Below are 25,601 nucleotides of genomic sequence, written 5' to 3' on the forward strand. Positions count from 1 at the left end.
AGCCCCTGGGATGCCACACTGCTCTGCTAGGAGGCCAGGAAGGCGAATGGGTCCCTGCATCCGGCGGGGCCGCCGTGTGGCACCCCGGAGTCTCCATCAGGCTCCTGGTAGGGGCTCCTCACAAGTGTCCTACGCCTGCTACAGACTGCACACACTCGAGGCGCGATGCACCTGCATGTGCCAATGTGGGCAGGTGCCCTGAGCATAGCTGTCACTTAAAAGTGACGCGTACAAACAGGCCTGTGTGCTACTTGGCCAGCGCCGTGCACACGCGCAACGCTCTGGCTTGACTCCAAAGCTTCAAGTACCTTGTCACTCCTCCCAGAATAGGAGAGTGTTGCGGAGAGGGTGCTAGGTTAGCCCTGGGTTGCAATTAAGGTCTTTTGCATACTATTTTACATAGTGCCCTTCAGGGGGGGTGGAAGGGAGTCCCGTGGGTCTCTAAGCAATCAGGCTCCCAGGAACCCAAGGGACCTGGGGGGTGGAGCCCTCTGTACAGCCCTGCAGCTGGGGCAGGAAGCGAGAGTGAGGAGGGGGAAGGCCACAGCCCGCAGAGTCAAGGCGGGCCCAAGACTTGTGGAGACACAAGGTAATAACCAAAGCTCCAGCCCTGAGGCCCCTGCTGGCCCCCCACCCCCTCAACCCTGGGCGCTGGCCCAGCCCCGGCCTCCAGGGATGGCCCTTGTGGACCCCGACATCTTTACTAAGGACCCCCGGGAACACTATGATCTCCTGCAGCGACTGGGTGGCGGAACCTATGGAGAAGTCTTCAAGGTGAGAAAGCCCTTCTGCTCCTTCAAGCCCCGTCAAACCCCGAGAGAGAGCTGGGGCGAAGGCCTACGAACGGGCGTGCAAGAGGATGCTAGGCCTTGGCCTCTCGGCTGGGAGATGCTGAGGGTAGTAAACTATGGAGCTTGCCTGATGGCCAACTTCCCCCTTTACAAGGCTCGCGACAAGGTGTCTAAGGACCTGGTGGCTTTGAAGATGGTGAAGATGGAGCCTGGTGAGAAAGGCCTCAGAAACTCTTCTCCCCCCACCTTCCCTTCCCCCTCCCTCCCGGCCCTACCCTAAATACTTGCAAGGAACTTGGGGGATCACTCCTTTAAGGCCCCCTCCCCCCGCCAGTGGCCACCTTTTCTCTCCTGCCCCTCCTGACAGATGATGACGTCTCCACCCTACAGAAGGAGATCCTCATGCTGAAAACTTGCCGGCATGCCAACATCGTGGCTTACCATGGCAGTTACCTCTGGTGATGCCCATCCCCCAACCCCAGCCCCTTATTTCTGACTAGGCACCCCTAGCCAGGTCCTCAGTCCTAAACTACCATTCGTGACCCAGATACCCTAACTTGACTGACCTCCAACCCCAGGACCCTCACCTTTAACTGGGGCATCCTGGCCTTATTCATAATCTGAAACTCCACTTTTCTTACTGAGTACTCCCTAATTTAAGGGCTAATCTAGAACCTTCTTTGTTCTTGGTCTGCTCCCTGCATCCCTCATTTTCTTTTTCTTTTTATTATTATTATTATTTTATTATTGTTATTATTATTATTATTTTGAGACAGGGTTTCTCTGTGTAGCCTTGGCTGTCCTGGACTCACTTTGTAGACCAGGCTGGCCTCGAACTCACAGCGATCCACCTGCCTCTGCCTCCGGAGGGCTGAGTTTAAAGGCGTGCGGCACCACTGCCCGGCTGCATCCCTCATTTTCACTCTGCTTCTTTAACATGAACTCCCAAATTCTTTGGCTCCAAAGAATTTGCCCCCTCCCCCAAAATGACATCTGCTCCTCAAACCCTGGGCTCTCTGTTCTGTCTGCTTCTCCGTGAGCTCTCAGCTCCGTTCCCTCAGTTAGCCTGGGATGGCAGAGGGGCGCCCTGGGCTTGGAACCCGAAGACCTAAGTTGTAGTCGAATTGCTCCAGAGTGCGCATACTTCCTGGCACATCCCGTCCTCTGTCATGAGAAGAGGACACTTCTCTGGTGGGCTGGAGGGGGGGGGAGGGTGGCGTGTGTGTGTGTGTGTGTGTGTGTGAGAAAGAGAGAGAGAGAGAGAGAGAGAGAGAGAGAGAGAGAGAGAGAGAGCGCCTCGAGGCAGGGAAGGCGTCACTATGGTTGCCATCTTTGCTCTTTTGGGCCGGGGCCCGTAGGCTGCAGAAGCTCTGGATCTGCATGGAGTTCTGTGGAGCTGGTTCCCTCCAGGACATCTACCAAGGTTAGAGGAAAGACAAGGGCACCCAGGCCCCCTTCACCACCTGCCCTCCTGTCTCTCTGTGCTTGTGTCCTGGGAACTGCTTTCCTGCTCCACACTTTACACCTGAGCCCCTCCCTGGGGCCCCGCCTCCTTCCACTCCCCCCGACTGCCCCCCCCCCTTGAGTGAGAGTGATGCTGGAGACCCTGTGATGACCCTGGCCTCCAGCACCTTCTGGTCCTGCCTATCTCTCCCCAGGCAACAAATCCCCTCTACTTACATGTCTCTTTGTCTGGGTGTCTATATTTCCTTGTCAAAATGTATTCCTGGGTTGGGTTGACATTTCTGCATTTTCTTTGTCTTTCTTTTCTTTTTCTTTTTAATTTATTTTTTGAGACAAGGTCTGTCTGTGTAGCCCTGGCTGTCCTGGACTCTCTTTGTAGACCAGGCTGGCCTGGAACTCACAGTGATCCACCTGCCTCTGCCTCCTGAGTGCTGGGGTTAAAGGTGTGCGCCACCACCATCCAGCTGATAATCTAAGTTTAAATTAATGTATCTATTCTTTGAGAATTATAGGTATACAATTTTTTTTAATCACATTCCCTCATCTTCTCTTAGATGTTGCCCTAACCCTCTTTTGACTTACTCTTTTGAGACAGAATCTCAATGGAGTTGCCCAGGCTGGCCTTGAACTTGAGATCTCACTACCCCGGCCTTTTGTGTAGCTGCCACCTCAGCCCTCTCTGAAGTTCTGACATTCACCTCTGTCTTTCTGTCTAACTGCCTCCGTAGCCCAAGGCCTCAAATGTCTGAAAAGATTGAGCTCTAGAGCTCAGTGGTAGAAGGCTTGCCTGGCAGGATGGATTGAGGTTCTGGTTCTATCCGGCCAACACAAAACCTTCCTCAGAATGGGAAACTGAGGCCCGCGGATAGAAGTGACTCCTCCAGCCATTGTGCAAAACCTGCTGTCGGCCCAGCACCCTCTGTCTCATCTTTTTCTTGTCCCTTCACTAACCCTGCCTGTCTCTCTCTCCCAGACTATGGCTGTCTGCCTGCATTTGGTCTCTGTTGTCTGTTTCTCTGCCCTACCGCTGGGTCCGCCTCTCTATCTCTGCCCTTGCTCTTGTTGCCTGCCCTGGCAGCACCCCAGCCAGAGACTCCAGGACTCCCAGTGTCCTCAGGGGAAGCTGCTGCTCGCTTCACATTGTCCCCTGCCTCAGGCCCTCACTCTTTTCCCTCCTGCAGAATGCGACCCATCATGTCCTCGCTCCTGCTTTGTGGAGTAGCCATGCTGACCAGCACCTGTGATGTGTTACAACACTTCCCACACATGTTTCCTGCTAGGAATGAAACCAGAGACTCTCACATGCTAGGCAGGGGCTCTACCACTGAGCCACACCCCAGCCCCTCACTGGGGGATTCTAGGCAGGAGCTCTACCACTGAGCCACACCCCAGCCCCTCACTGGGGGATTCTAGGCAGGGGCTCTACCACTGAGCCACACCCCAGCCCCTCACTAGGGAGTCTAGGCAGGGGCTCTACCACTGAGCCACACCCACAGCCCCTCACTGGGGGATTCTAGGCAGGGGCTCTACCACTGAGCCACACCCACAGCCCCTCACTGGGGGATTCCAGGCAGGGGCTCTACCACTGAGCCACACCCCCAGCCCCTCACTGGGGGATTCTAGGCAGGGGCTCTACCACTGAGCCACACCCCAGCCCCTCACTGGGGGATTCTAGGCAGGGGCTCTACCACTGAGCCACACCCCCAGCCCCTCACTGGCGGATTCTAGGCAGGGGCTCTACCACTGAGCCACGCCCCAGCCCCTCACTGGGGGATTCTAGGCAGGGGCTCTACCACTGAGCCACACCCCAGCCCCTCACTGGGGGATTCTAGGCAGGGCTCTACCACTGAGCCACGCCCCCAGCCTTTTGGGATGACTATCTGGTTTATAGCTGTGTCTCCAGGACCCGGCACACAGTAGGACTGGTGTGACTTTGCTGAGTGACGGCCTCTCTCCACCTGTAGCTGCATATTCATCTATCTCTCTCTCCCCTGCCATGCACACACACTCTTGGTTGTTTTGGGAACAGGCCTATCTCTGTAGCCCTGACACTGGCCTGGATATTGGTATATGACCCAGGCTAGCCCTCAAACTCAGGGTAACCCTCCTGCCTCAGCCTTCCAAGTGATAGGATGACAGGCAAGAGCGACCATGCTTGGCTCATCACCTTTCAGGCAGCCACCACCCTCTCTCTCCCCTTTCTACTTGTCCCATCCAGGGTCCCCTCCTCTTTGGTCATTCTCTCCGATGCCAGGGGTGGAGGGAGGCTGGGGACCCCAGCGAGCCAGGATTCCTGACTCCTCTCCCAACACCTGGCCCGGCTGGGATGACTTTTGCAGTGACTGGCTCTCTGTCTGAGCTCCAGATCAGCTATGTATGCCGGGAAGTGCTCCAGGTAAGAAGGCGCCAGGGCCCGCTCCCCCCCCCCACCCCACCCCCCGCAAAGTGAGCAGGATGCTGTTAGTGGACGCCAACCCCGCGTTCACGTTTCTCCCCAGGGACTGGCCTACCTGCACTCACAGAAGAAGATACACCGAGACATCAAGGTGGACTAGGGACAAGGGTGCCACTGGGGGAGGCGGGGCTCGAACCCATGAGAGTTTGGGCTTTACGTGGGGTCAGGGGATGCGAAAGGTGGAACGCTGGGGGTGGGGCGGGGCGGGGCGGGGCTAGAACCCATGAGAGTTTGGGCTTTCCGCTGGGGTCACAGGGTGGGAGCCTTGGAGCGGAGCTGGGGGAGGGGATTCTCTGCTGACAGTTTCTCATCCCTCCTGTGGTCCCCAGGGGGCCAACATCCTCATCAATGACTTCGGGGAGGTTAGGCTGGGTGAGTGTGGCTCATGGGGGTTGGGGGGGGTGGGGGATGTGGGGGGGCACCCAGGGAGCCCTGGGAGGTTGAGGAAGGGATGACGTAGACACACCCTGTTTCTGTCTCTGCCTCCAGCCGACTTTGGGATCTCAGCCCAGATCGGGGCGACACTGGCCAGGCGCCTCTCTTTCATTGGGACACCGTACTGGTGAGGGGTGCTGGCTGGGCGGCTGGGTGGGAATAGTGGCATCTCGGTCCCCCGCGGAGGTCTTGGCTCCGCCTCCTAGTAAAGACCTTTTCCTTCTACTTGACTCCGTTTTGAGTTTTCCATTCACCCGTGCCTCTGTGTGTGAGCGTGTGTGTCTGTGTGTGTGCCTGTCTGTGTGCTGTGTCTGTGCGTGTATGTCTGTCTGTGTGTCCCATAGCTCAGGCTGGCCTTGAACTCCTGACTCGCCTGTCTCCAGTTCCTTGAGTTTTAGGGTTACAGGCATGTTACCACCATGGCACCCAGCTTGGTTTTGTTGTTGTTTTGTTTTGTTCTTTTCTGAGACAGGGTTTCTCTATGTAATAGACCTGGCTGTCCTGGAACTCTCTTTGTAGACCAGGCTGGCCTCGAACTCACAACGATACTCCTGCCTCTGCCTCCGCCTCCGAGTGTTGGGATTAAGGTGTGCGCCACCACGCCCAGCTTGGGTTAGTTTTTTTTTTTTTTTTTTTTTTTTACCTTGATCCTATCTGTCCCCAAGTCCATCTATTTCTGTGTTTTCTGGGCCTGTGACTCTGTCTGTTTCTGTCTCTCTCAATTACAGATCCAGATTTGCTCTAATTTGTTGTAGGGACTGAAGGTAGAGCCTGTCTAATACCATTGCTGTGTCACTAAGCCGCACTCCCAGCCTCTTTTTCTCCTTTCCTCCCTCTCCCCATATTTTTTTTTTTTTTTTTTTTTGAGACAAGGCCTCTCTGTGTAGCCTTGGCTGTCCTGGACTCACTTTGTAGACCAGGTTGGCCTTGAACTCACAGCGATCCGCCTGCCTCTGCCTCCCGAGTGCTGGAATTAAAGGCGTGCGCCACCACGCCCAGCTCTCTCCCTTTTCTGGAGGTAGTGTCTCACTCTGTAGCTCAGGCCCTAACCTCCTGCTTTAGCCTCTAGAGTGCCAGGACCCTTAGTGTTCCTACAGTCTCCTTTCCTTTCCTTTCCTTTTCTTTCTTTTTTAACATTTATTTTTATTTTATGTGCATTGGAGTTTTGCCTGCATGTGCGTCTGTGTGAGGTTGTCAGATCATGGAATTACAGACAGGGGTGAGGTGCCATGTAGATGCCGGGATTTGAACCCAGGTCCTCTGGAAGAGCAGTCTGTGCCCTTACCCGCTAAACCATCCTTCTAGCTCCTCCTCCCCCCACTCTCCTTTCCTAACTTCTTCTGCCACTTTGCCTTGGTGTCCCTCTCCCCTGGCTCTGTCTGTACCCCCATTTTCCCTTGCTCCACCGCTCTCCTGTCCCTGGGCCCCTCCTTCCTTGATCTCTGAGGGTCTGTGCCTACAGGATGGCCCCAGAGGTGGCAGCTGTGGCCCTGAAGGGTGGATACAATGAGCTCTGTGACATCTGGTCTCTCGGCATCACGGCCATCGAACTGGCCGAGCTCCAGCCCCCTCTCTTTGACGTGCACCCTCTCAGGTAAAGGCTGGGGTGGCCCGAGGTTGCTGCTCACGGGGCCCTGCCCGGGCCTGACCCTCAGACCGCCCTTCAGTCCGTGTCCCCATGTCATATCAAACGTTCCATTCCTAGGGACACTCCTGTGGCCGCCCGAGCACAGAAAGCCTTTTCTCAGCTTTGCACGGCAAGGCCTCCAGCTCAGTGGGTGCCATCTTTTGGGGGGCAGGGTGTTTAGAGGCACAGCTGGCCTCCAGTTCCCTACGTGGCTATACATCCCAGATCCTCTCGCCTTGGCCTCTTGCAGGTCTAGGGATGTCTATCTTCTGTTTGTCGTTGAGGCAGGGTCTCCCTATCTTCCTGTGTAGCCCACGCTGGCCTATACTATATAGCCCATGCTGGCCTATACTATGTAGCCCAGGCTGGCCTATACTATGTAGCTCAGGCTGGCCTATACTATATAGTCCAGGCTGGCCTATACTGTGTAGCCCAGGCTGACCTATACTAGATAGCCCAGGCTGGCTTTGGATTCTGATCTTCCTGCCTCAGCCTCCCACATGGTGGTATTACAGGGGTGGCCCTCCATCCCCAACCTGGAGGCATGTCATAAACAGCTTCTCTCAGAAGGAGCCTTCATATCCAGGCATGGCTGCCCTGTGGTCCCAGCACTCAGGTAGCTGAGGCAGAAGGCTTGAGGATCGCCCGACCTACATAACACAATGCACCAACAAAGAGGGGGTTGGGCATATTGAATTTAAAGCAGGAGCTGTATTTCTTTTCTTTTCTTTTTAGTTTTTGAGACTTGCCCTGCCTGTCCTGGACTCGCTTTGTAGACCAGGCTGGCCTCGAACTCACAGCGATCCCCCTGCCTCTGCCTCCCCAGTGCTGGGATTATATGCTCGCCACCACACCAGGGATATTTGTTTATACCCAGGTGGGGGTCGAAGGACAATTTACAGAATTCATTCTCTGCTTCCACTCTGTGTGCCCCAGGAATTGAACTCGGGGTCCTCAGATGGCAGCTGGTGCTTTTTCCCCACTGAGCCGTGTCACAGGCCCATATTCCCAGCTCCCCAAAATGGTTTAAAATTGTCTTCATTTTGTGCATTTGGCTCACGCGTGAGCACACACACCTGTCCTATCCCACTTCACCATCTTTCCCTTGGGTCAGGGTCTCTCTCTCTCTGATCTTGAAGCTAGGCTGGTGGCCAGCAAGTCCCAGGAATCCTCCTGTCTCTGCCCCTACAACGCTAGAGGCACAGGCATGCCCGGCTTTTTACAGGGGGCCTGGGGATTTGAACTCAGGTCCTCCAGCTTGCACGACAGCTGCTGAGGCATCGCTCCCAACTCACCTGTATGTGTGTGAATTCCTAAAGCTATGAGGTCTGAACCCCATGTTCTTCCCTGCTCATCTAGGGTTCTGTTCCTCATGACCAAGAGCGGCTACCAGCCTCCTCGGCTAAAGGAAAAGGGGAGATGGTAAGGGAGGTGACCAGAGGGCGGGCGGAGGAGTGAGTGGTATAAGAAGGACTCCGATCCCCTCAACCCTGACGTGGCCTCTTCCCTTCAAGGTCATCCGCCTTCCACAACTTTGTCAAAGTCACCCTCACTAAGAACCCTAAGAAACGTCCCGGTGCCACCAAGATGCTCACTGTAAGCCACCTCTCCCTTCCCTGTCCCCCCGTCCCCAACCCCAGGCTACCCAATATTCCTCGGCTCACAAGATCTAGATAACGGCTCACAAGATCTAGATATGACCCGTTCAAAACCCCTAGTCCCTCCAGACTGTACCAAGAGATCCAGGCCTGGTGGCACAAGCCAAGTCTCATCACTGAGGAGGCAGAGGTAGGAGGGTCGGAAGTTCAAGGCCACCTTTACTTAAATAGAGAGTTCGAGGCTAGCCTGAGCTACGCGAGACCCTGTCTGGAAAAAATGGAACTCAAACCAAATTAATACCCGGACTATTTCTTTTCTGTTTGCTTGTTTTGTAGGTATGTGTGTGTGTGCTTTTTTCATTTGTTTGTTTTGTTTATGGTCTCATATGCACATAGCCCAGGCTAGCCTCATACATAAGCTTGCTATATAGCCATGAATGACCTTGGACTCCTGGAACTCCTGCCTCCATCTTCCAAGGGCCAGGATTACAGGCACGAAACCACATACTGGCCTTACCCCAGACCCCAGACCTTTCCAAGTTCCCTGAGTTGCTGGAATGCGCCAAGTCCCAAAGGCCTCCATGTGTCTGTCTCTGAGAGGGTTCGTCAAGCCTGGTTGCTTCTATGTCACCCTGCAATTCCTCCCTTCCACCCTGAGAACCCTAAATTCTTCTAATCCCCTAAAACCTCTCAGAATCTCTGGGCCCCTGAGCCTCCGAGCTTCCCCTTCCTTCTCCCTCAGCCGGCACCTTCCTCAGAGCCTTCCCTTACAGGCCACCGTCCTCTCCCCTCTCCCCCGCCTTGCCAGTCCTCTGACCCCCACCCCCTCTCTCAGCATCAGCTGGTGTCCCAGCCAGGGCTGAACAGAGGTCTGGTCTTGGATCTTCTTGACAAAATGAGGAATCCTGGGAAGGGGCCGCCCGCCGGTGAGATTGAGGATGAGGAGCCTGAGGTGAGGGGCAGAGAAGGAAGTGGGGACCTCCCTCCTGCCAGGAGAGCCTCTGGGGGCTCACATTAGGAGGCAGTGGTATAAGGACGGGAGGCCTGGCACGGCTGGATGCAGAAGGTTAGAAGAGCGAGGGGGTGAGGTGATGGAGGACGTTAGAGGCCGTGAGCCCTGACACGGATATATTCTGCGCAGCCACCTCCTGCCGTCCCTCGGCGGATCAAATCTACCCCCGGGCCAGCTCACTGGGGATCCCAGACACAGACTGCTGTCGTGAGTGCAGAACCCTATGCTATGGGCCCCCTTACCAACTGTCTGAGAACCTTACAGTCTGGGCCCCCCTAGCCCACTATCTGAGAACCCTACAATCTAGGCCCCCTAGCCCACTGCCTGAGAACCCTACGGTCTGGGCCCCCTAGCCCACTGCCTGAGAACCCTACGGTCTGGGCCCCCTAGCCCACTGCCTGAGAACCCTACGGTCTGGGCCCCCCTAGCCCACTATCTGAGAACCCTACAATCTAGGCCCCCCTAGCCCACTGCCTGAGAACCCTACGGTCTGGGCCCCCCTAGCCCACTGCCTGAGAACCCTACGGTCTGGGCCCCCCTAGCCCACTGCCTGAGAACCCTACAATCTAGGCCCCCCAGCCCACTGCCTGAGAACCCTACGGTCTGGGCCCCCCTAGCCCACTGCCTGAGAACCCTACGGTCTGGGCCCCCTAGCCCACTGCCTGAGAACCCTACGGTTTGGGCCCCCTAGCCCACTGCCTGAGAACCCTACGGTCTGGGCCCCCTAGCCCACTGCCTGAGAACCCTACGGTCTGGGCCCCTAGCCCACTGCCTGAGAACCCTACGGTCTGGGCCCCCCTAGCCCACTGCCTGAGAACCCTACGGTCTGGGCCCCCCTAGCCCACTGCCTGAGAACCCTACGGTCTGGGCCCCCCTAGCCCACTGCCTGAGAACCCTACGGTCTGGGCCCCCCTAGCCCACTGCCTGAGAACCCTACGGTTTGGGCCCCCTAGCCCACTGCCTGAGAACCCTACGGTCTGGGCCCCCCTAGCCCACTGCCTGAGAACCCTACGGTCTGGGCCCCCCTAGCCCACTGCCTGAGAACCCTACGGTCTGGGCCCCCCTAGCCCACTGCCTGAGAACCCTATGGTCTGGGCCCCCTAGCCCACTGCCTGAGAACCCTACGGTCTGGGCCCCCCTAGCCCACTGCCTGAGAACCCTACGGTCTGGGCCCCCCTAGCCCACTGCCTGAGAACCCTATGGTCTGGCCTCCCTAGCCCACTGTCTGACCAGCAGGGGCTCAATTCCAAGAAATGTGCAGCCGTGTAACCTTCAGACTGACCGAGGGTCGGCTCCGAGTCCTCTCTCCTCAGTCCTCCAGACCCCAGCTCTGCCCCTAAACAGACCTTGAGAATCTCTCTATCTAGAATCGTGGCTGCACACACCATTGACCCTGCACTCAGGATAGCCACCGTGAGCTCAAGGCTGCCCATCTACATAGTGAGAGCCAGGCCGGGGCTACACAGTGAGACCTTGTCTCAAAACAATGACAGCAAAACCAAATCAAACCAACCCAAAAAGGGCAACTGCCAAAACCAAATCCAAGCACTGACAAGCCTGCCATACTTGCCTTGCATATGTTGGGTCCCCAGCATTGAATACACCTGGTGTGGTGGAGTTCAGCACATGGGAAGAGGAGACAGGAGGAGCAAGTTAGAGGCCAGGACCACCGGAGGCTCTGTCTTAAAAATAAATAGGCATTAGCCGGGCGGTGTGGCGCACACCTTTAATCCCAGCACTCGGGAGGCAGAGGCAGGTGGATCGCTGTGAGTTCGAAGCCAGCCTGGTCTACACAGAGAGACCCTGTCTCGAAGAACCAAAAAAAAAAAAAAAAAAGGCTGCCAGTGGTGGCGCATGCCGGTGGGAGCTGAGACAGGGGCATCTTTGAATTCGAGGCCAGCCTGATCTACAGCCAGGCTACACAGAGAAACCCTGTCTCAAAATCCAAAAGAACCAACACCAAGCCTATCAGAACCCCTAGTACCTGAATAAAGCCCCTCCACCTCTCTGAGACCACTCCTGTCCTACAGCAAGACCCCTGCAAACAAAGCCCCTCCCACAAAGGACAGTCGCTACCCCTAGGCGGCCCCCCCCCCCTCCAATTGCCCGCCCCCCTCCCCACCCCTCACTGCATCGCCTCACCCCGACTTCCCAGGGCAGCACATGGAGTTCCAGAGGCTCAGAGGAATGGACCCCAGACCTCCGGCTGACACCACGGTGAGACTCTGCCTCCAATGCGCACCCCAGGGCAACCCTCTTCACGCTTTCTGCCCTGTGCCATGACCACGACTCCCGCCTCATCCCACAGGTTCGACTACAGCCCCCTGGAGACTTCCGGTTGCACCAGTCCCAGGTCCAGCCCCACCCCCTTACCTCACCCCCATCCTCCCACCCTGGGGCTGGAAGGGAGGGCCAGCCCCACCCCCCTATCTCACCCCACCCCTGCCCCCGGGCTGGAGGGGAGGGCAGCCCCACCCGCTTACCTCACCCCCCACCCCGCGCTGGAGGGGAGGGCGATGGGTTATGTGGGAGCCGCTCCGAGGGCTATGCTCCTGTCTTTCTTCAGAGCCCAACTGTCAGAGTCTGATGACGACTATGATGACGTGGACATGTAAGACCCCGTGAGCGCTCACCGCAGCTCCCTCGGCATCTTAACCCCCCCCACAACATCCCCCCAAAACCCTGCTTCTCCTACCTTCCTGTCACCCCAGTGTTTGAGCTCCGATGACCCAGTGCAAGCTCCCCCTACCAAATCCTCCTCTTCTACAGTGCCTGGTCCCCTACATCCCATTGACCCTCTTTACCTCAGACCCCCCCTTGTGAGCCCCCCAATCCCAATTCCAAGCCTTCGTCCTTCTTCGGGTTTTTCGAGACAGGGGTTTCTCTGTGTAGCCTTGGCCTCGAACTCACAGCGATCTGCCTGCCTCTGCTGGGATTAAAGGTGTGTACCACCACGCCCGGCTCTGGCTAGGCTTTCTAAGTAACTGGTATTTACCTGTCCAAGTAGGCCTCATCCTCCACAGCTTTTTATCTGACCCCCACCTTCAGTCCTTCACTGCCCTCAGCCCAGGCCTGACCATCACACACTCTGGTGCCTCACCCACTCCCCAGGCTCCACCGCCTCTGCTTACCTGCCAACCCCACATCCTCCCTGGCCTGGCTCAGGGACAGTCTCCGAGCCTGCGCCTCACCTATGCATGGGTACATGGGGGTAGAGGGTGTGGACACCGTGTAACAGCCCAGAGCTGCCACTGCTGTTTCTGACATGGCTGTCAGTCACTCTAAGGCGCCCCTTCCCCACTATCCCTCAGTTGCAGGCCACCAGCCTGGGATACCACACCTGCTCACCCTTTCTTTGTGTTTCAGCCCTGCCCCCACAGAGGACATGCCTCCTCCCCTGCCCCCAAGGTAAGGCCCTGGGGATCCTGAGGCCAAGTCCTTTGATGCTGGGGTGCTTTAAATGTTCAGAGAAACCCAGGACTCAAAAAAAACAAACAAAACCAGGATATCCCAGCCCTCGGGGAGGCAGAGGCAGGTGGACCTCTGTGAGTTCAAGGCCAACCTGGGCTACACAGTGACATAGTGAGACCCTGTCTCAAAATCAAAATTTGTTTTTTTTTTTTTTTTTTTTTTTTTGGTTTTTTTTTTTGGTTTTTCGAGACAGGGTTTCTCTGTGTAGCCTTGGCTGTCCTGGACTCACTTTGTAGACCAGGCTGGCCTCGAACTCACAGCGATCCACCTGCCTCTGCCTCCCGAGTGCTGGGATTAAAGGTGTGCGGCCACCACGCCCGGCTTCAAAATTTGTTTTTTTAAAGCAAGGCTGGGTATCTGGGTATCTGGAGTAGTGGGTACAGTGAGATCTGGCAAGCAGCTGGCCTCCCGTCCAGCATTAACCCTTTGTTTTCTGGTGTTGTGCCGATATCCCTTCTCATGAGGATACGGGTCAGGAAATGGTTAGGACCAAGGCAGGGTGATTCTTGGTCTTGGGGGAGGCAGGAATCGGGGTGCAAAGTACACTGTCTTCTGGTATCTGTTTCTCTCACTCCTGTCTCATAGCCCAAGTTCCGATCTCCCTCGGATGATGGTTCTGGCTCTGGGGGGTAGACGACGGGCAGCTGAGCCCAGGGGTGCTGGTCCGGTGTGCCAGTGGACCTCCTCCCCGTACCCCCCGTCCCGGACCTCCCCCAGCCACCCGCAGCCCCCATCTCACGGCCCCACTCAGGTACCAGGACAGCCCTGGGGGCGGGGAGCGGGGGGGGAAGACAGGCAGGGGCGAGTCTCCTAGTCTGATGTCCCTTCCTGTCAGATCCCTCGCTGTGGAGCCCAGCCTGCCCCGGCGCAAGGCCGGCCCCCACTCCTACCCCCTAAGAAGGAGAAGATGAGGAGAGAGGTGAGAGGTAGCTGCCGGTCTCAAGACGGGCTGGGCTGGCCCAGTGGAAGATAGCATGACATCTGATAGGTGATATTTATTGAGTCCCTCCTCTGGGCCAGACCACTGGTCTTGTGGCATGTGTGTGCAAGTGGGTGGGGGGTGTATTTACAGGCGGACGAGTGGATGGGTAAATGGAGGCCAGAGGAGAACACCAGTGTCCCACACTGTCACACTCCATGTGTGCCTGCGTGTAGGCCAGCAGAGGGCGTCCAGATCTCATTATAGATGGTTGTGAGCCACCATGTGGTTGCTGGGAATTGAACTCAGGACCCTCTGGAAGAACAGTCAGCGCCTCTTAACCTCTGAGCCATCTCTGCAGCCCTCCATCTTATTTCTCTGAGACAGAGTCTCAGCCTGAGCTTGGAGCCAGGCTGGAGCCAGCAAGCCTCGGCAATCCTCCTCTCCCGGGGTTACAGAGAAACATAGCTGTGTCCAGCTTTTTAAATTCAGGCGCTAGGGACCCGAACTCGGGTCCTCACAGTTGTACAGTGAGTACGCTTACCTGCTGAGCCCTGGTCTCGGGTCTTCATGAAGCGCAGACCTCCATGTGTAAAAATAGACGCCAGCTTCTCCGTATGGTGGCCACACCCTCGGGGTGCCGAGACGGGAAGATGGGTCACACTTGGGTTTCAGAGTCCACAGTCCAGAGAAGTCAGGCCAGGAACCTAGAGGCAGGAGGCAGAGGCCAAGGAGGGACACTGCTTTTCCATTATTATTATTATTATTATTATTATTATTATTATTATTATTATTATTATTATTTATTATTATTATTATTTTGTTTTTTTGAGACAGGGTCTCTCTGTGTTAGCCTGGCTGTCTGGACTCGCTTTGTAGCCCAGGCTGGCCTCGAACTCACAGCGATCCCTGCCTCTGCCTCCCAAGTGCTGGGATTAAAAGCATGCGCCACCATCAGCTTGCTTTTCTATACAACCCAGGTCTCCTGCCCGAGAGTGGCATCAGCCAGTACGGGCTGGGCCCTCTCACCCTAGTGAGTAATTTGTTAACATGTCCCACAGTCTGGTAGAAGCATCTGCTTAGGTATAGAGCCCTCTTGTCAAATGACTCTCGTTTGTGTTGGGTTGACAACAGACTGACCAGTAGTCAAAGGCTGGGGCCATGGCTCACCTTAGCAAGCTTGCCTAGTTCGACAGAGAGAGCGGGGCCGGGGGCGGGGCCGGCGGCGGGGCCAGCAGAAGAACGCTTAGACTTCCACGTGCAAAGCCTTGTCTTTTATCCCCAGTACCCACAAAGGTAGGAACTGGGAGGGGGCTTTCTAGGCCAAGTGGGGTACATAACGAGACTGTTTTCCGTCCACAGATTGGAGAAAGAGAAGAGCCGAGAGGTAAGAGTTTACTCGGGTTGTATAGAAGGCATCCCCTTTATCCATGGAGGAGCCATTTCAGGACCCCCAGCGGGTACCTCAAACTGGCTAGTACCCAGTCCTATATTTTCCACGGCTGTACGTACCTATGAGGCAGTTTTCACTGATAGGCATAGTAAAAGGTTTGCTGTAGGGTGAGCGTGTGGTGGTGCACATCTGTAATACTCAGCACTCGGGAGGCAGAGACAAGCAGATCTCTGTGAGGTCCGGCCTGGACTACAGAGTGAGTTACAGGACAGCCAAGACTACACAGAGAAACCCTGTCTTTTAAAAATCATATTATACTCCAAAATACATGCAACATATAAAAACATATATATGACAAGATAATTTTTAAGATTTATTTTTTTATTTAATGCATATGAGTGCTCTGTCTTCATGCACACCAGCAGAGGGAGCCAGATCTCATTATAGATGGTTATGAGCCACCATGTGGTTGCTGGGAATTGAACTCAGGACCTCTGGGAGAGCAGTCAGTGCTCTTAACTGCTGAGCCATCTCTCTAGTCCCTGACAAGACAATTAAAAAAAAAATCTTTCATGTAACATTTTTTGGACCATGCCTAGCCATGGTTAATGAGAAGGTAGGGGGCCAGAACCACAGATGGAGGGGGTGAGGCCTGGGGGGGGGAGGAATGAGGCCCTGGGGGCGGTGAGGCCTTTGCGGGGTGAGGCCTGGGGAATGAGGCCTGGGGGGGCGAGGCCTTGGGGAGTTGAGACCTGGCAGGGGGAGGCCTTGGGGTGTGAGGCCTGGGGGGATGAGACTTAGGGGGTGAGGCCTGGGAGGGTGAGGCCTGGGGGAGTTGAGGGCTGGGAGAGGTGAGGTCTGGGGGTGTGAGGCCTGGGGTGATAAGGCCTGGGGGAATGAGGCCTGGGGAGTTGAGGTCTGGGGGGAGTGAGGCCTGGGGAGGTGAGGCCTTAGGGGGCCTCAGGCCTTGGGGGGTTGAGGCCGGGGGGGCACAGGGTTATGTGCCTCTGAGGCATAAGCAGAGTCTGAACCCTGTACTCTTTCTTGAGTCTTAACCACTACACCTTCCTGTCCTCCTCTGCTCACTGCTGCTGCCCGCTGGCCATGGCCACGCAGGGATGTGCCCATCTTGTGAAACTGTTCAATGGCTGCCCCCTCCAGATCCACAGCACGGTCGCCTGGACACATCCCTCTACTAAAGGTGGGTGCTCAGGAGGCCCAGGATCGCCTGGGGTGAGGGGGCTGGGGGGTGGAGTGACAAGGGCCTAGTGAAAGCACTAATGGCTTCAGGAACAATTTTTTGTTGTTGTTCTAATTTTATATACGAGTGGTTTCACCAGCATGTATGCAGTGTCTACCACATGCATGCAGTGTCGGCACTGCACTTAAAACTTAACTGGTTGTTGGCTGACATGGGTGCTGGGAACCGAACCCAAGTCCTCTGTAAGAGCAGCAAGTGCTGTTAACTAACCACTGAGCCACCACACCCAGGAGGCTCTTTTTATTTTATTTTATTTTTGCTATTTAAGACTTATGTTTTTATTTTTAAATGTCTTTTTAAAATGCTGTTATTAAGCGCTGGGCGTGGTGGTGCACGTCTGTAATCCCAGCACTTGGGAGGCAGAGGCAGGCGGATCGCTGTGAGTTCGAGGCCAGCCTGGTCTACAAAGTGAGTCCAGGACAGCCAGGGCTACACAGAGAGACCCTGGGTCAAAAAAAACTAACAAACAAACAAAAAAACCAAAACAAAACAAAATGAGAGAGACCAGGGTTGAGCAGTTACACTGGATAGAAAAGGCCATATTGGGGATCCAGGGTCAAAGGTCAGTAACCGGAGAGCAGCATGGAAAGGAGGGGCAGGGCTCAGAGAGCTGCTGTGGGAAAGTAGGGCTGGAGGGTCAGTGACAAAGAGCTGCCAGGTGTTGGCAAGTCACGAGTGGGGGACACTATGGAGACTGTTTAAGGGCCTGAGTAGGGGTAGGGGTTAAGTTCAGATTTGAGGAGACGGAAGCAGGGGGCGTCAGTCTGCAGGGAGAATTGGTATGAAAGGGTGGGGTTGGGGGTAGAGGACAGTTTGGACAAAGATTCTGGGAGGAGAGCCCCAGACACCCTCCTCGTCTGGCCCACCCAGACCAGCACTTGCTCATGGCTGCGAGGAAGGCCATTTTCACACTGAACAGGAGCGATCAGGAAGCCACACTGGAAATGGTGAGTGCTGGGAGTGGAGTGGCGGGGTCAGTGCCGGGGAGTGGGGTGGCGGGGTCAGTGCCGGGGAGTGGGGTGGCGGGGTCAGCGCCGGGAGTGGGGTGGCGGGGTCAGAGCCGGGGAGTGGGGTGGCGGGGTCAGCGCCGGGGAGTGGGGTGGCGGGGTCAGCGCCGGGGAGTGGGGTGGCGGGGTCAGTGCCGGGGAGGGGGGGGGGGGGGTCAGCGCCGGGGAGGGGGGTGGCGGGGTCAGAGCCGGGGAGTGGGGTGGCGGGGTCAGCGCCGGGGAGTGGGGTGGCGGGGTCAGCGCCGGGGGGGAGTGGGGTGGCGCGGGTCAGTGCCGGGGAGTGGGGTGGCGGGGTCAGAGCCGGGGAGTGGGGTGGCGGGGTCAGAGCCGGGGAGTGGGGGTGCGGGTCAGCGCCGGGGAGTGGGGTGGGGGGTCAGAGCCGGGGAGTGGGGTGGCGGGGTCAGCGCCGGGGAGTGGGGGTGGGGGGTCAGCGCCGGGGAGTGGGGTGCGGGGTCAGCGCCGGGGAGTGGGGTGGCGGGTCAGCGCCGGGAGTGGGGTGGTGGGGGTCAGCGCCGGGGAGTGGGGTGGCGGGGTCAGCGCCGGGGAGTGGGGTGGCGGGGTCAGCGCCGGGGAGTGGGGTGGCGGGGTCAGTGCCGGGGAGTGGGGTGGCGGGTCAGAGCCGGGGAGTGGGGTGGGGGGTCAGCGCCGGGGAGTGGGGTGGCGGGGTCAGTGCCGGGGAGTGGGGTGGGGGGGGGGGTCAGTGCCGGGGGGGGGTGGCGGGGTCAGTGCCGGGGAGTGGGGTGGGGGTCAGAGCCGGGGAGTGGGGTGGCGGGGTCAGCGCCGGGGAGTGGGGTGGCGGGGTCAGCGCCGGGGATGGGGTGGGGGGTCAGTGCCGGGGAGTGGGGTGGCGGGGTCAGAGCCGGGGAGGGGGTGGCGGGTCAGCGCCGGGGAGTGGGGTGGCGGGGTCAGCGCCGGGGAGTGGGTGGCGGGGTCAGCGCCGGGGAGTGGGGTGGCGGGTCAGTGCCGGGGAGTGGGGTGGCGGGGTCAGTAGCCGGGGAGTGGGGTGGCGGGGTCAGAGCCGGGGAGTGGGGTGGCGGGGTCAGAGCCGGGGAGTGGGGTGGCGGGGGTCAGCGCCGGGAGTGGGGTGCGGGGTCAGCGCCGGGGAGTGGGGTGGCGGGGTCAGCGCCGGGGAGTGGGGTGGCGGGGTCAGCGCCGGGAGTGGGGTGGCTGGGGTCCAGTGCCGGTGGGTGGGAGTCGGTGGGTGGCGGGTCAGAGCCGGGGAGTGGGGTGGCGGGGTCAGCGCCGGGGAGTGGGGTGGCGGGGTCAGAGCTGAGGAGTGGGGTGGGGGGGTCAGTGCTAGGGAGTGGGTGGCGTCAGGTCGCTGGGAATTACAGAGGCTGCCCGCCCTCCCTGCAGCTCTTCCTGGCCGCACAACCTGGCTGTACTGCATCAACAACCTCCTCATGTCTCTCTCAGGTCAGCCTTGGGCTGGGGGAGGGGCGGGACAAGCGTTAAGGGATGGGGGTTTGTGTGGGTGTTGATCTCTCTCTCTGCTGGGCCTGAGGTTCAAATCCCACCACTGTCCACTACTGATTGATCTAAGGCAGAGCTTCTCTCCCTGAGCCTTGGTTTTTATATCTGTAAGGCGGAGCTCCGAAATCTTCACCTCTCAAGTTGGTTGTGAGTTCATCTCCCCCCCCCCCCAAGACAGGGTCTCTCTGTGTAGCCTTGGCTGTCCTGGACTCGCTCTGCAGACCAGGCTGGCCTCGAACTCACAGCGATCCACCTGCCTCTGCCTCCCGAGTGCGAGTTCATTTTTAACAATAAATTCAACTTCAAATGCCTTTGACATCTCTGGGTGTAGATGGCACAATCCTTTAATCTCAGAGCATAAGAGACGGGCAGGTGGATCTGAGCCACCGTGTGGCTACCGGGAGTTGAACTCAGGACCTCTGGAAGAACAGCCAGCACTCTTAACCTCTGAGCCATCTCTCCAGCCCCAAGGACAGGTGGATCTGACAATGAGAACATAGACTGAAGAAGCCGGGCAGTGGTGGTGCACACCTTTAATCCCAGCACTCGGGAGGCAGAGGCAGGGGGATCGTTGTGAGTTCGAGGCCAGCTCTGGTCTACGAAGTGAGTCCAGGACAGCCACAGCTACACAGAGAAACCCTGTCCTCCGCCCTCCCCCCAGCCCGCTGCAAAAAAAATTTTTTTTTGTGTGTGTGTTCATTGTTTGGTAAGTAATAGGGCCTGTGTATGCTGCACGGGTGTGCTACCCCTGAACTATGTCTCCAGCCGCCCCCACCCCTATTTTTTTTTTTTTCCGAGACAGTGTTTTTCTGTGTAGCTTTGGCTGTCCAGGACTCGCTTTGTAGACCAGGCTGGCCTCGAACTCACAGCGATCCTCCTGCCTCTGCCTCCCCCGAGTACTGGGATTAAAGGCGTGCGCCACCATGCCCGGCCCCGCCCCTATTTTTTGAGACAGGATTCCTACTGAGTAACCCAGGCGAGCCTCGAACCTGGGGCAGCTCTCTCTCTCTCTCTTGATTCCGCTGCCAAGTCCTGAGATTACAAGCAGCTGCCACCACTCCTGGCATAGGTAGATGCCCCCTCCCCCCCCACCCCGTTAAACTCGGCTGTATGAATCAGGTGTGGCGGCATGCACCTGTAATCACAGCACTCGGGATGGAGGCTGGGAGCTACCCGGGGAGTTAAGAGGCCAGGCTGGACCTGAGACCGCGTTTCGGGAAACAAGCACCACAAAAATAACCGACGGAGCCGGGCAGTGGTGGCGCACTCCTTTAATCCCAGCACTCGGGAGGCAGAGGCAGGAGGATCGCTGTGAGTTCGAGGCCAGCCTGGTCTACAGAGTGAGTCCAGGACAGCCAAGGCTACACAGAGAAACCCTGTCTCGAAAAACCAAAAAAAAAAAAATAATAAAATAAATAATAATAATAAAATAACCGACAGGTGCAGCTTCACCTGCTGGTTGTAGTGGCCTAATCTCTCACCTGCAGCAGTGTGATGGCTGAGGGTGGGCGGTCTGCCCTGCTCTCTGGTGTCCTCGGCAGATCACAGTGCCTGGACCACACAGGTCCTTCCAGACATGATGAGAGGGGACCGTGCGTGCGAATGGTCTCAGAGGGGCTGGGCGACAAGAGACAGCAGGGGTCCTATAACGGCTTCCCACGCCCTCCTCCCACACACACGCTGCAGGAAAGACACCCCACGTATATTCTCATAGCATCCTGGGCCTGCTGGAGAGGAAAGAGGGCAAAACAGGCGGCCCCATCGCTCACATCAGCCCTCACTGGTTACTGGCAAGGTACTGGCCCCAAAGGGCGCTGTCACCATCGGCTTGGCTTCCCTGCCCCCACTGCTGCCCTCGCGGCCGCCACTCACCTCTCCTCCTCTTCTTCCTTCAGAAAGAACATGGTCTCCAGTAAGATCCAGGACACCAAAGGCTGCCGGGCTTGCTGTGTGGGTGAGAACAAGCCTCGGGGTGCTGGGTGGAGACGGGGAGGTCCGGTGCCCAGACTGTCCACTCAGTAAGGGTGGCCAGGGACCCTGACCCATTCATTCTTTATTTATTTATTATGTATACAGTGCTCTGCCTGCTTGTACATGTACAGGCCAGAAGAGGGCGCTAGATCACATTATAGATGGTTGTGAGCCACCATGTGGTTGCTGGGAATTGAACTCAGCACCTCTGAAAGAGCAGTCAGGGCTCTTAACCTCTGAGCCATCTCTCTATCCCGCCCCTGACCCATTCTTGTCCACTCCCACAGCTGAGGGTGCCAGCTCCGGGGGACCGTTCCTGTGTGGGGCGTTGGAGACTTCTGTGGTCCTGCTCCAGTGGTACGAGCCAGCCAGCAAATTCCTGCTCGTCCGGGTAAGCTCGAAGGACAAGGGTGCTGTGGCTCCAGCCCCCCACCATTTGCACTTACATGAACTGGGCGAACTCCTCCTAGGCTGTTTCGTTGCCCACCCCCACCCCACCCCTTGCCCCCAGACATTTTGAAATTTTCCTGAGGGTCTGAAGAGATGGCTCAGCGGTTAAGAACACTGGCTGCTCTTCCAAAAGACCCAGGTTCAATTCCCAGCACCCACCCATACACAACTGTCTGTCTGCAGCTCCAGCGCCAGGGGACTTGACCCCCTCACACAGACACACATGCAGACAAACCACCAGTGCACATAAAATAGAAATAAACAATTTTTTTTTTTAACTTTCTGATCTTTAAGACCACCCCCCGCCCCGGGCTAGAGATGGCTCAGAGGTTAAGAGCACTGCCTGTTCTTCCAAAGGTCCGGAGTTCAATTCCCAGCAACCACATGGTGGCTCATAACCATCTGTAGTGTGATATGGCGCCCTCTTCTGGCTTACAGGAGTACATGCAAGCAGAGCACTGTATACCTAATAATAAATAAATAAATCTAAAAAAAAAAAAGACACCCCCCCCCCCTGCAACACACACACATCTGACCTCCAAGGGTCTCCAAGGGTCTGTTCCTTTGAGTCTAAAGTGCTTTTGCTGCCCTGGTAGTGTGTGCCCTGGTGTTCTGACGAAGCCACATTTACTCTTAAGGGCACGCTTTGTTTCTAATGAGGCCAGAAATTATTTGAGGATTCCCCCACCCCCACCCCGGCCCCAGAGCCTCCCTGAGTCTCCCTTGCCCCTGCGGGGACCTCCCCCTTCCGCCCCCCGCAGCAGGTGCTGTTCCCACTGCCTACCCCACTGCCAGTGTTCGCGCTGCTGACAGCACCAGGCTCGGAGCTGCCGGCAGTGTGCATCGGCGTGAGCCCCGGGCCGGCGGCGAGGTCGGTGCTCTTCCACACCGTGCGCTTCGGCGCGCTGTCCTGCTGGCTGGACGACACCAGCACCGGTGAGTGGGTGAGCCGCTGGGAGGCCCGGCTGCAGGGGGCAGGAGGAGGCGGGTGTGGAGGGGTGGTGCTGCGGGGAAGAGGATCCATGAGGGAAGTTGCAGACCCAGACAGGGCTGCGGGGAAGGGGGGAAGGCGTGCAGGCTGCGGGGAAGGACAGGGTGTGGGAAGGGGCTGCCAGGTGAGCTGGGCCGAAGGATGGTGGGACTGTGGGAGAGGCCGAGCTTATCCCCTGTGGACGACAGACGACTGATGGGTGGGGAGTGGGGTGGGGGGGGGGGCAGAGTGGCTTGGGCAGGGTCTGAGCCGCTACTGAGAAAGACGTGGGAAAAGGTGTGTGGTCTTATTTGACTGATACTGTTAACAGGGTGGGAGGCCAATATGGCGGGCGGGACCTACCTGAGGGATGCTCGCTGAACAGAGCCAGGAGGTTAATTCCTAAGCACCTGCCTCTCTCCGCAGAGCACAAGGGACCAGTGCAGGTGTTCCAAGTGAAGGAAGACTTGGTGCTGGTCTTGATGGATGGTAAGGCCTCCCTCCCTCTCTCCCTCCTACCCTGGTCCTCAACCCAGGGCGCTGTGCTCAAAACCCTCCCGCCACTTCCTTCCAGGATCTCTGAAGCTAGTCACCCCAGAGGGGGCCCCAGCTCCCGGCCTCCGCTCCCCTGAGATCCCTATGACAGAAGCAGTGGAGGCTGTGGGTATGTGCTGGATGGGAGGGGCCGGGATCAAGGTCAAGGGTGGGAGTTCCGTGACCTTAGGGTCACCGGCAACTGCTCTCTCTCTCACTAGCTATGGTTGGAGATCGACTCCAGGCCTTCTGGAAGCACGGAGTCCAGGTGTGGGCTGCAGGCTCGGAACAGGTAGGCCCCTCCGGCTCGCAGCACTGACCTCTCCTCAGTCCTCTCAGCCTCTAAATGGGCTTGGCGAAGCCCTGGGTCAGGGAAGCTTCGGACACACGTGTTGGTGCCTCATTCCCCAGTGGGAACAGGCTCATCCCACAGACGCTGTCTGGCTTCCCTGGCCCCGGATTTACTCTTTACAGTGGCCTATCAGGTAGAGCACTGTGACTTTTAGTCTCCAACTCAGAGCAGTTAAGTCAGTCACTTGCTCAGAGTCACACAGCTTCATGTGGTGTGTGTGTGTGTGTGTGTGTGTGTGTGTGTGTGTGTGTGTCTGGGGTTAGACAAGCCATGTTTGTAGGGAGAGGGGAGGTCTTGTGTCTCAGTTACAGACTCGGACACGCTTTTCCCACAGCTGCTGCAGGAGCTGAGAGACCCCACCCTCACCTTCCGTCTGCTCGGCTCTCCCAGGTAGGGTGGTGGGGAGATGGATGGAGGGGCAGGAGAGGCTACTGGGGTGAAGCGGGGGTCTCTCTGGCCTTTTACTAAGCTCCCTCCTGACGCTCCGGCTCCACCAGGATCCTTTTTGTTGTTGTTGTATCAGACAGGGTTTCTCTGTGTAGCCTTGGCTGACCTGGACTCTGTAGACCAGGCTGGCCTCAAACTCACAGTGATCCGCCTGCCTCTGCCTCCTGAGAGCTGGGATTAAAGGCGTGCGCCACCTCGCCTGGCTTCCACCAGGATTCTTGGGAGTGTGAACTCCTGTCGGCTACCTTACTGCTGTAGCTGTGAGGCAGGGTCTCCCTGTGGAGCCCTGATTGGTCTCCAGTTCTCTTCTCTTCTCTTTACAAGGAGGTGGGTGGGGGTGGGGGTGACACATGCTACTGAGGGCAGCTGGAGATGAGAGGACATTTTTTTGGGAGACAATTCTCTCTCTCTACTATGTGGGTCCCAGAGATTGAACTTGGGTCATTATGTTTAGTGAGAAGCACCTTTGCCTGCAGAGCCATCTCGCCAGCCCGCCCTGCCCCGCCCCCCCCCCCCATGTTTTTTTGTTTTTGTTTTTTTTTTTTTGGAAACAGGGTTTTATAACTTAGGCTAACCTCAGACTCCCTATGTAGCTGAGGATGACCCTGAACTTCAGATCTGTCTCAGCTTCCCAATAGTTGGGAAAGTAGGCACGTGCCGCCATGCCTGACCTAGCCACATCACAGCCCAGCATCAGAATGGTGCAGTTTCTATTAACTGTTTTGACAATGACAAAGGAATGACCTGACCTCTGTCTTCTTCAGGCCCGTAGTGGTGGAGACACGGCCCACGGACGACCCTACCGCCCCCAGCAACCTCTACATCCAGGAATGAGTCACCGGGAGGCCCTGAGGGACTGACCCCCGCGGACTCCTGGGGGACACTCTAGTGGTCATAAGATGCCCTCATCGCCCAATAAACCTGACTTCAGTGTTGTCACTGTGATTTTCTTGGGGGAGAGAGTTTTGGATGCCTAGTCTCCCCACCCCACCAAATTCAAACAACCCAACACAAAGATGCTCTAACATAGGCTTTATTGGTCTAGTCAGGGTCACCTGTCCCCAGCTGCCTGGGGAGGAGCTTGCGGGGGGGGGGGGGGGCGAGGCACTTGAGGTGGGGGCGGGGCAGCGGCAGACCTCAGCTAAGCTGGTCTTCATATTGCTTGCGGAAACAGTCGCCAGCAGGGAAGAAATCCCAGCACCGTTCTTGGTACATCTTCCAGACATACGACTCCTGGGGTGGGGGGTGAGGGTAGGGGGTGGGGTTCGGGGTTGGGGGCGACAAGAGTCCCTTGGTCACATCTTCCACATGCTTGGTATGGACTCAAGGTTTCTGCGGTCTGCCGATTGTCCTGTCTCTAAAACTAGTTTTTGTTTGCTTGTTGGTTTTGGTTTTTCGAGACAGGGTTTCTCTGTGTAGCCCTGGCTGTCCTGGACTCGCTTTGTAGACCAGGCTGGCCTCGAACTCACAGAGATCCACCTGCCTCTGCCTCCCGAGTGCTGGGATTAAAGGCGTGCGCCACCACACCCGGCTGAGACTAGTTTATTAGTCCACTAGGGTGTAACTAGATTACAGCCTGCTGGAGTGGTTTTAGCTTAGCCATGTCCCCTACTCGTCCCTCATTAGCGCCTCTTACCTGACCAGTGTGCTCTGTCTCGTCCTTATTTATCAAATACATCAGGAAAAACCTGAGGGACAGAGAGGACCACAGCAGAGAGCTAAGAACCATGCTTGCATTGATGATTAGTTTTGTTTTCTGATGCTGAAGAAATTCAGAGCCCAGTGTGTGTTTGGCAGAAACTCTACCGCTGAGCCACACTCCAGCCCCTCACTGGGGGATTCTAGGCAGGGGCTCTACCACTGAGCCACGCCCCCAGCCCCTCACTGGGGGATTCTAGGCAGGGGCTCTACCACTGAGCCACACCCCAGCCCCTCACTGGGGGATTCTAGGCAGGGGCTCTACCACTGAGC

General features: G+C 57.1%; 2 protein-coding genes across 2 annotated transcripts in view; one reads left to right on the forward strand and one right to left on the reverse strand.

Annotated features, from left to right (window-relative positions):
• Positions 1–314: 314 nt before the first annotated feature.
• On the forward strand, positions 315–24,618 carry Map4k1 (mitogen-activated protein kinase kinase kinase kinase 1). The gene is given in 36 exon segments (XM_051162051.1): positions 315–774; positions 946–1,003; positions 1,159–1,249; positions 2,150–2,214; positions 4,595–4,650; positions 4,754–4,801; positions 5,040–5,082; positions 5,200–5,272; positions 6,608–6,739; positions 8,132–8,194; positions 8,287–8,368; positions 9,206–9,322; positions 9,512–9,545; positions 9,548–9,589; positions 11,538–11,599; positions 11,691–11,717; positions 11,719–11,735; positions 11,949–11,993; positions 12,749–12,790; positions 13,318–13,324; positions 13,439–13,474; positions 13,477–13,595; positions 13,681–13,711; positions 13,713–13,789; positions 15,153–15,159; positions 16,282–16,366; positions 17,297–17,377; positions 18,790–18,849; positions 20,593–20,701; positions 20,802–20,860; positions 21,165–21,268; positions 22,089–22,263; positions 22,724–22,786; positions 22,872–22,961; positions 23,053–23,123; positions 24,395–24,618. Coding segments are annotated over 36 exon segments (2,466 nt in total). The 5' UTR covers positions 315–675; the 3' UTR covers positions 24,491–24,618.
• A 126-nt stretch (positions 24,619–24,744) lies between these two features.
• Ryr1 (ryanodine receptor 1) overlaps positions 24,745–25,601 on the reverse strand; it is a 120,274-nt gene continuing 119,417 nt past the window's right edge. Inside the window, 2 exon segments of the mRNA XM_051162053.1 lie at positions 24,745–24,863; positions 25,267–25,318. Of these exon segments, the coding sequence (XP_051018010.1) occupies positions 24,768–24,863; positions 25,267–25,318 (148 nt within the window). The 3' untranslated portion in view covers positions 24,745–24,767.

The sequence above is a fragment of the Acomys russatus genome, chromosome 19, assembly GCF_903995435.1.
Source record: "Acomys russatus chromosome 19, mAcoRus1.1, whole genome shotgun sequence".
NCBI classification, from domain to species: Eukaryota; Metazoa; Chordata; class Mammalia; order Rodentia; family Muridae; genus Acomys; species Acomys russatus.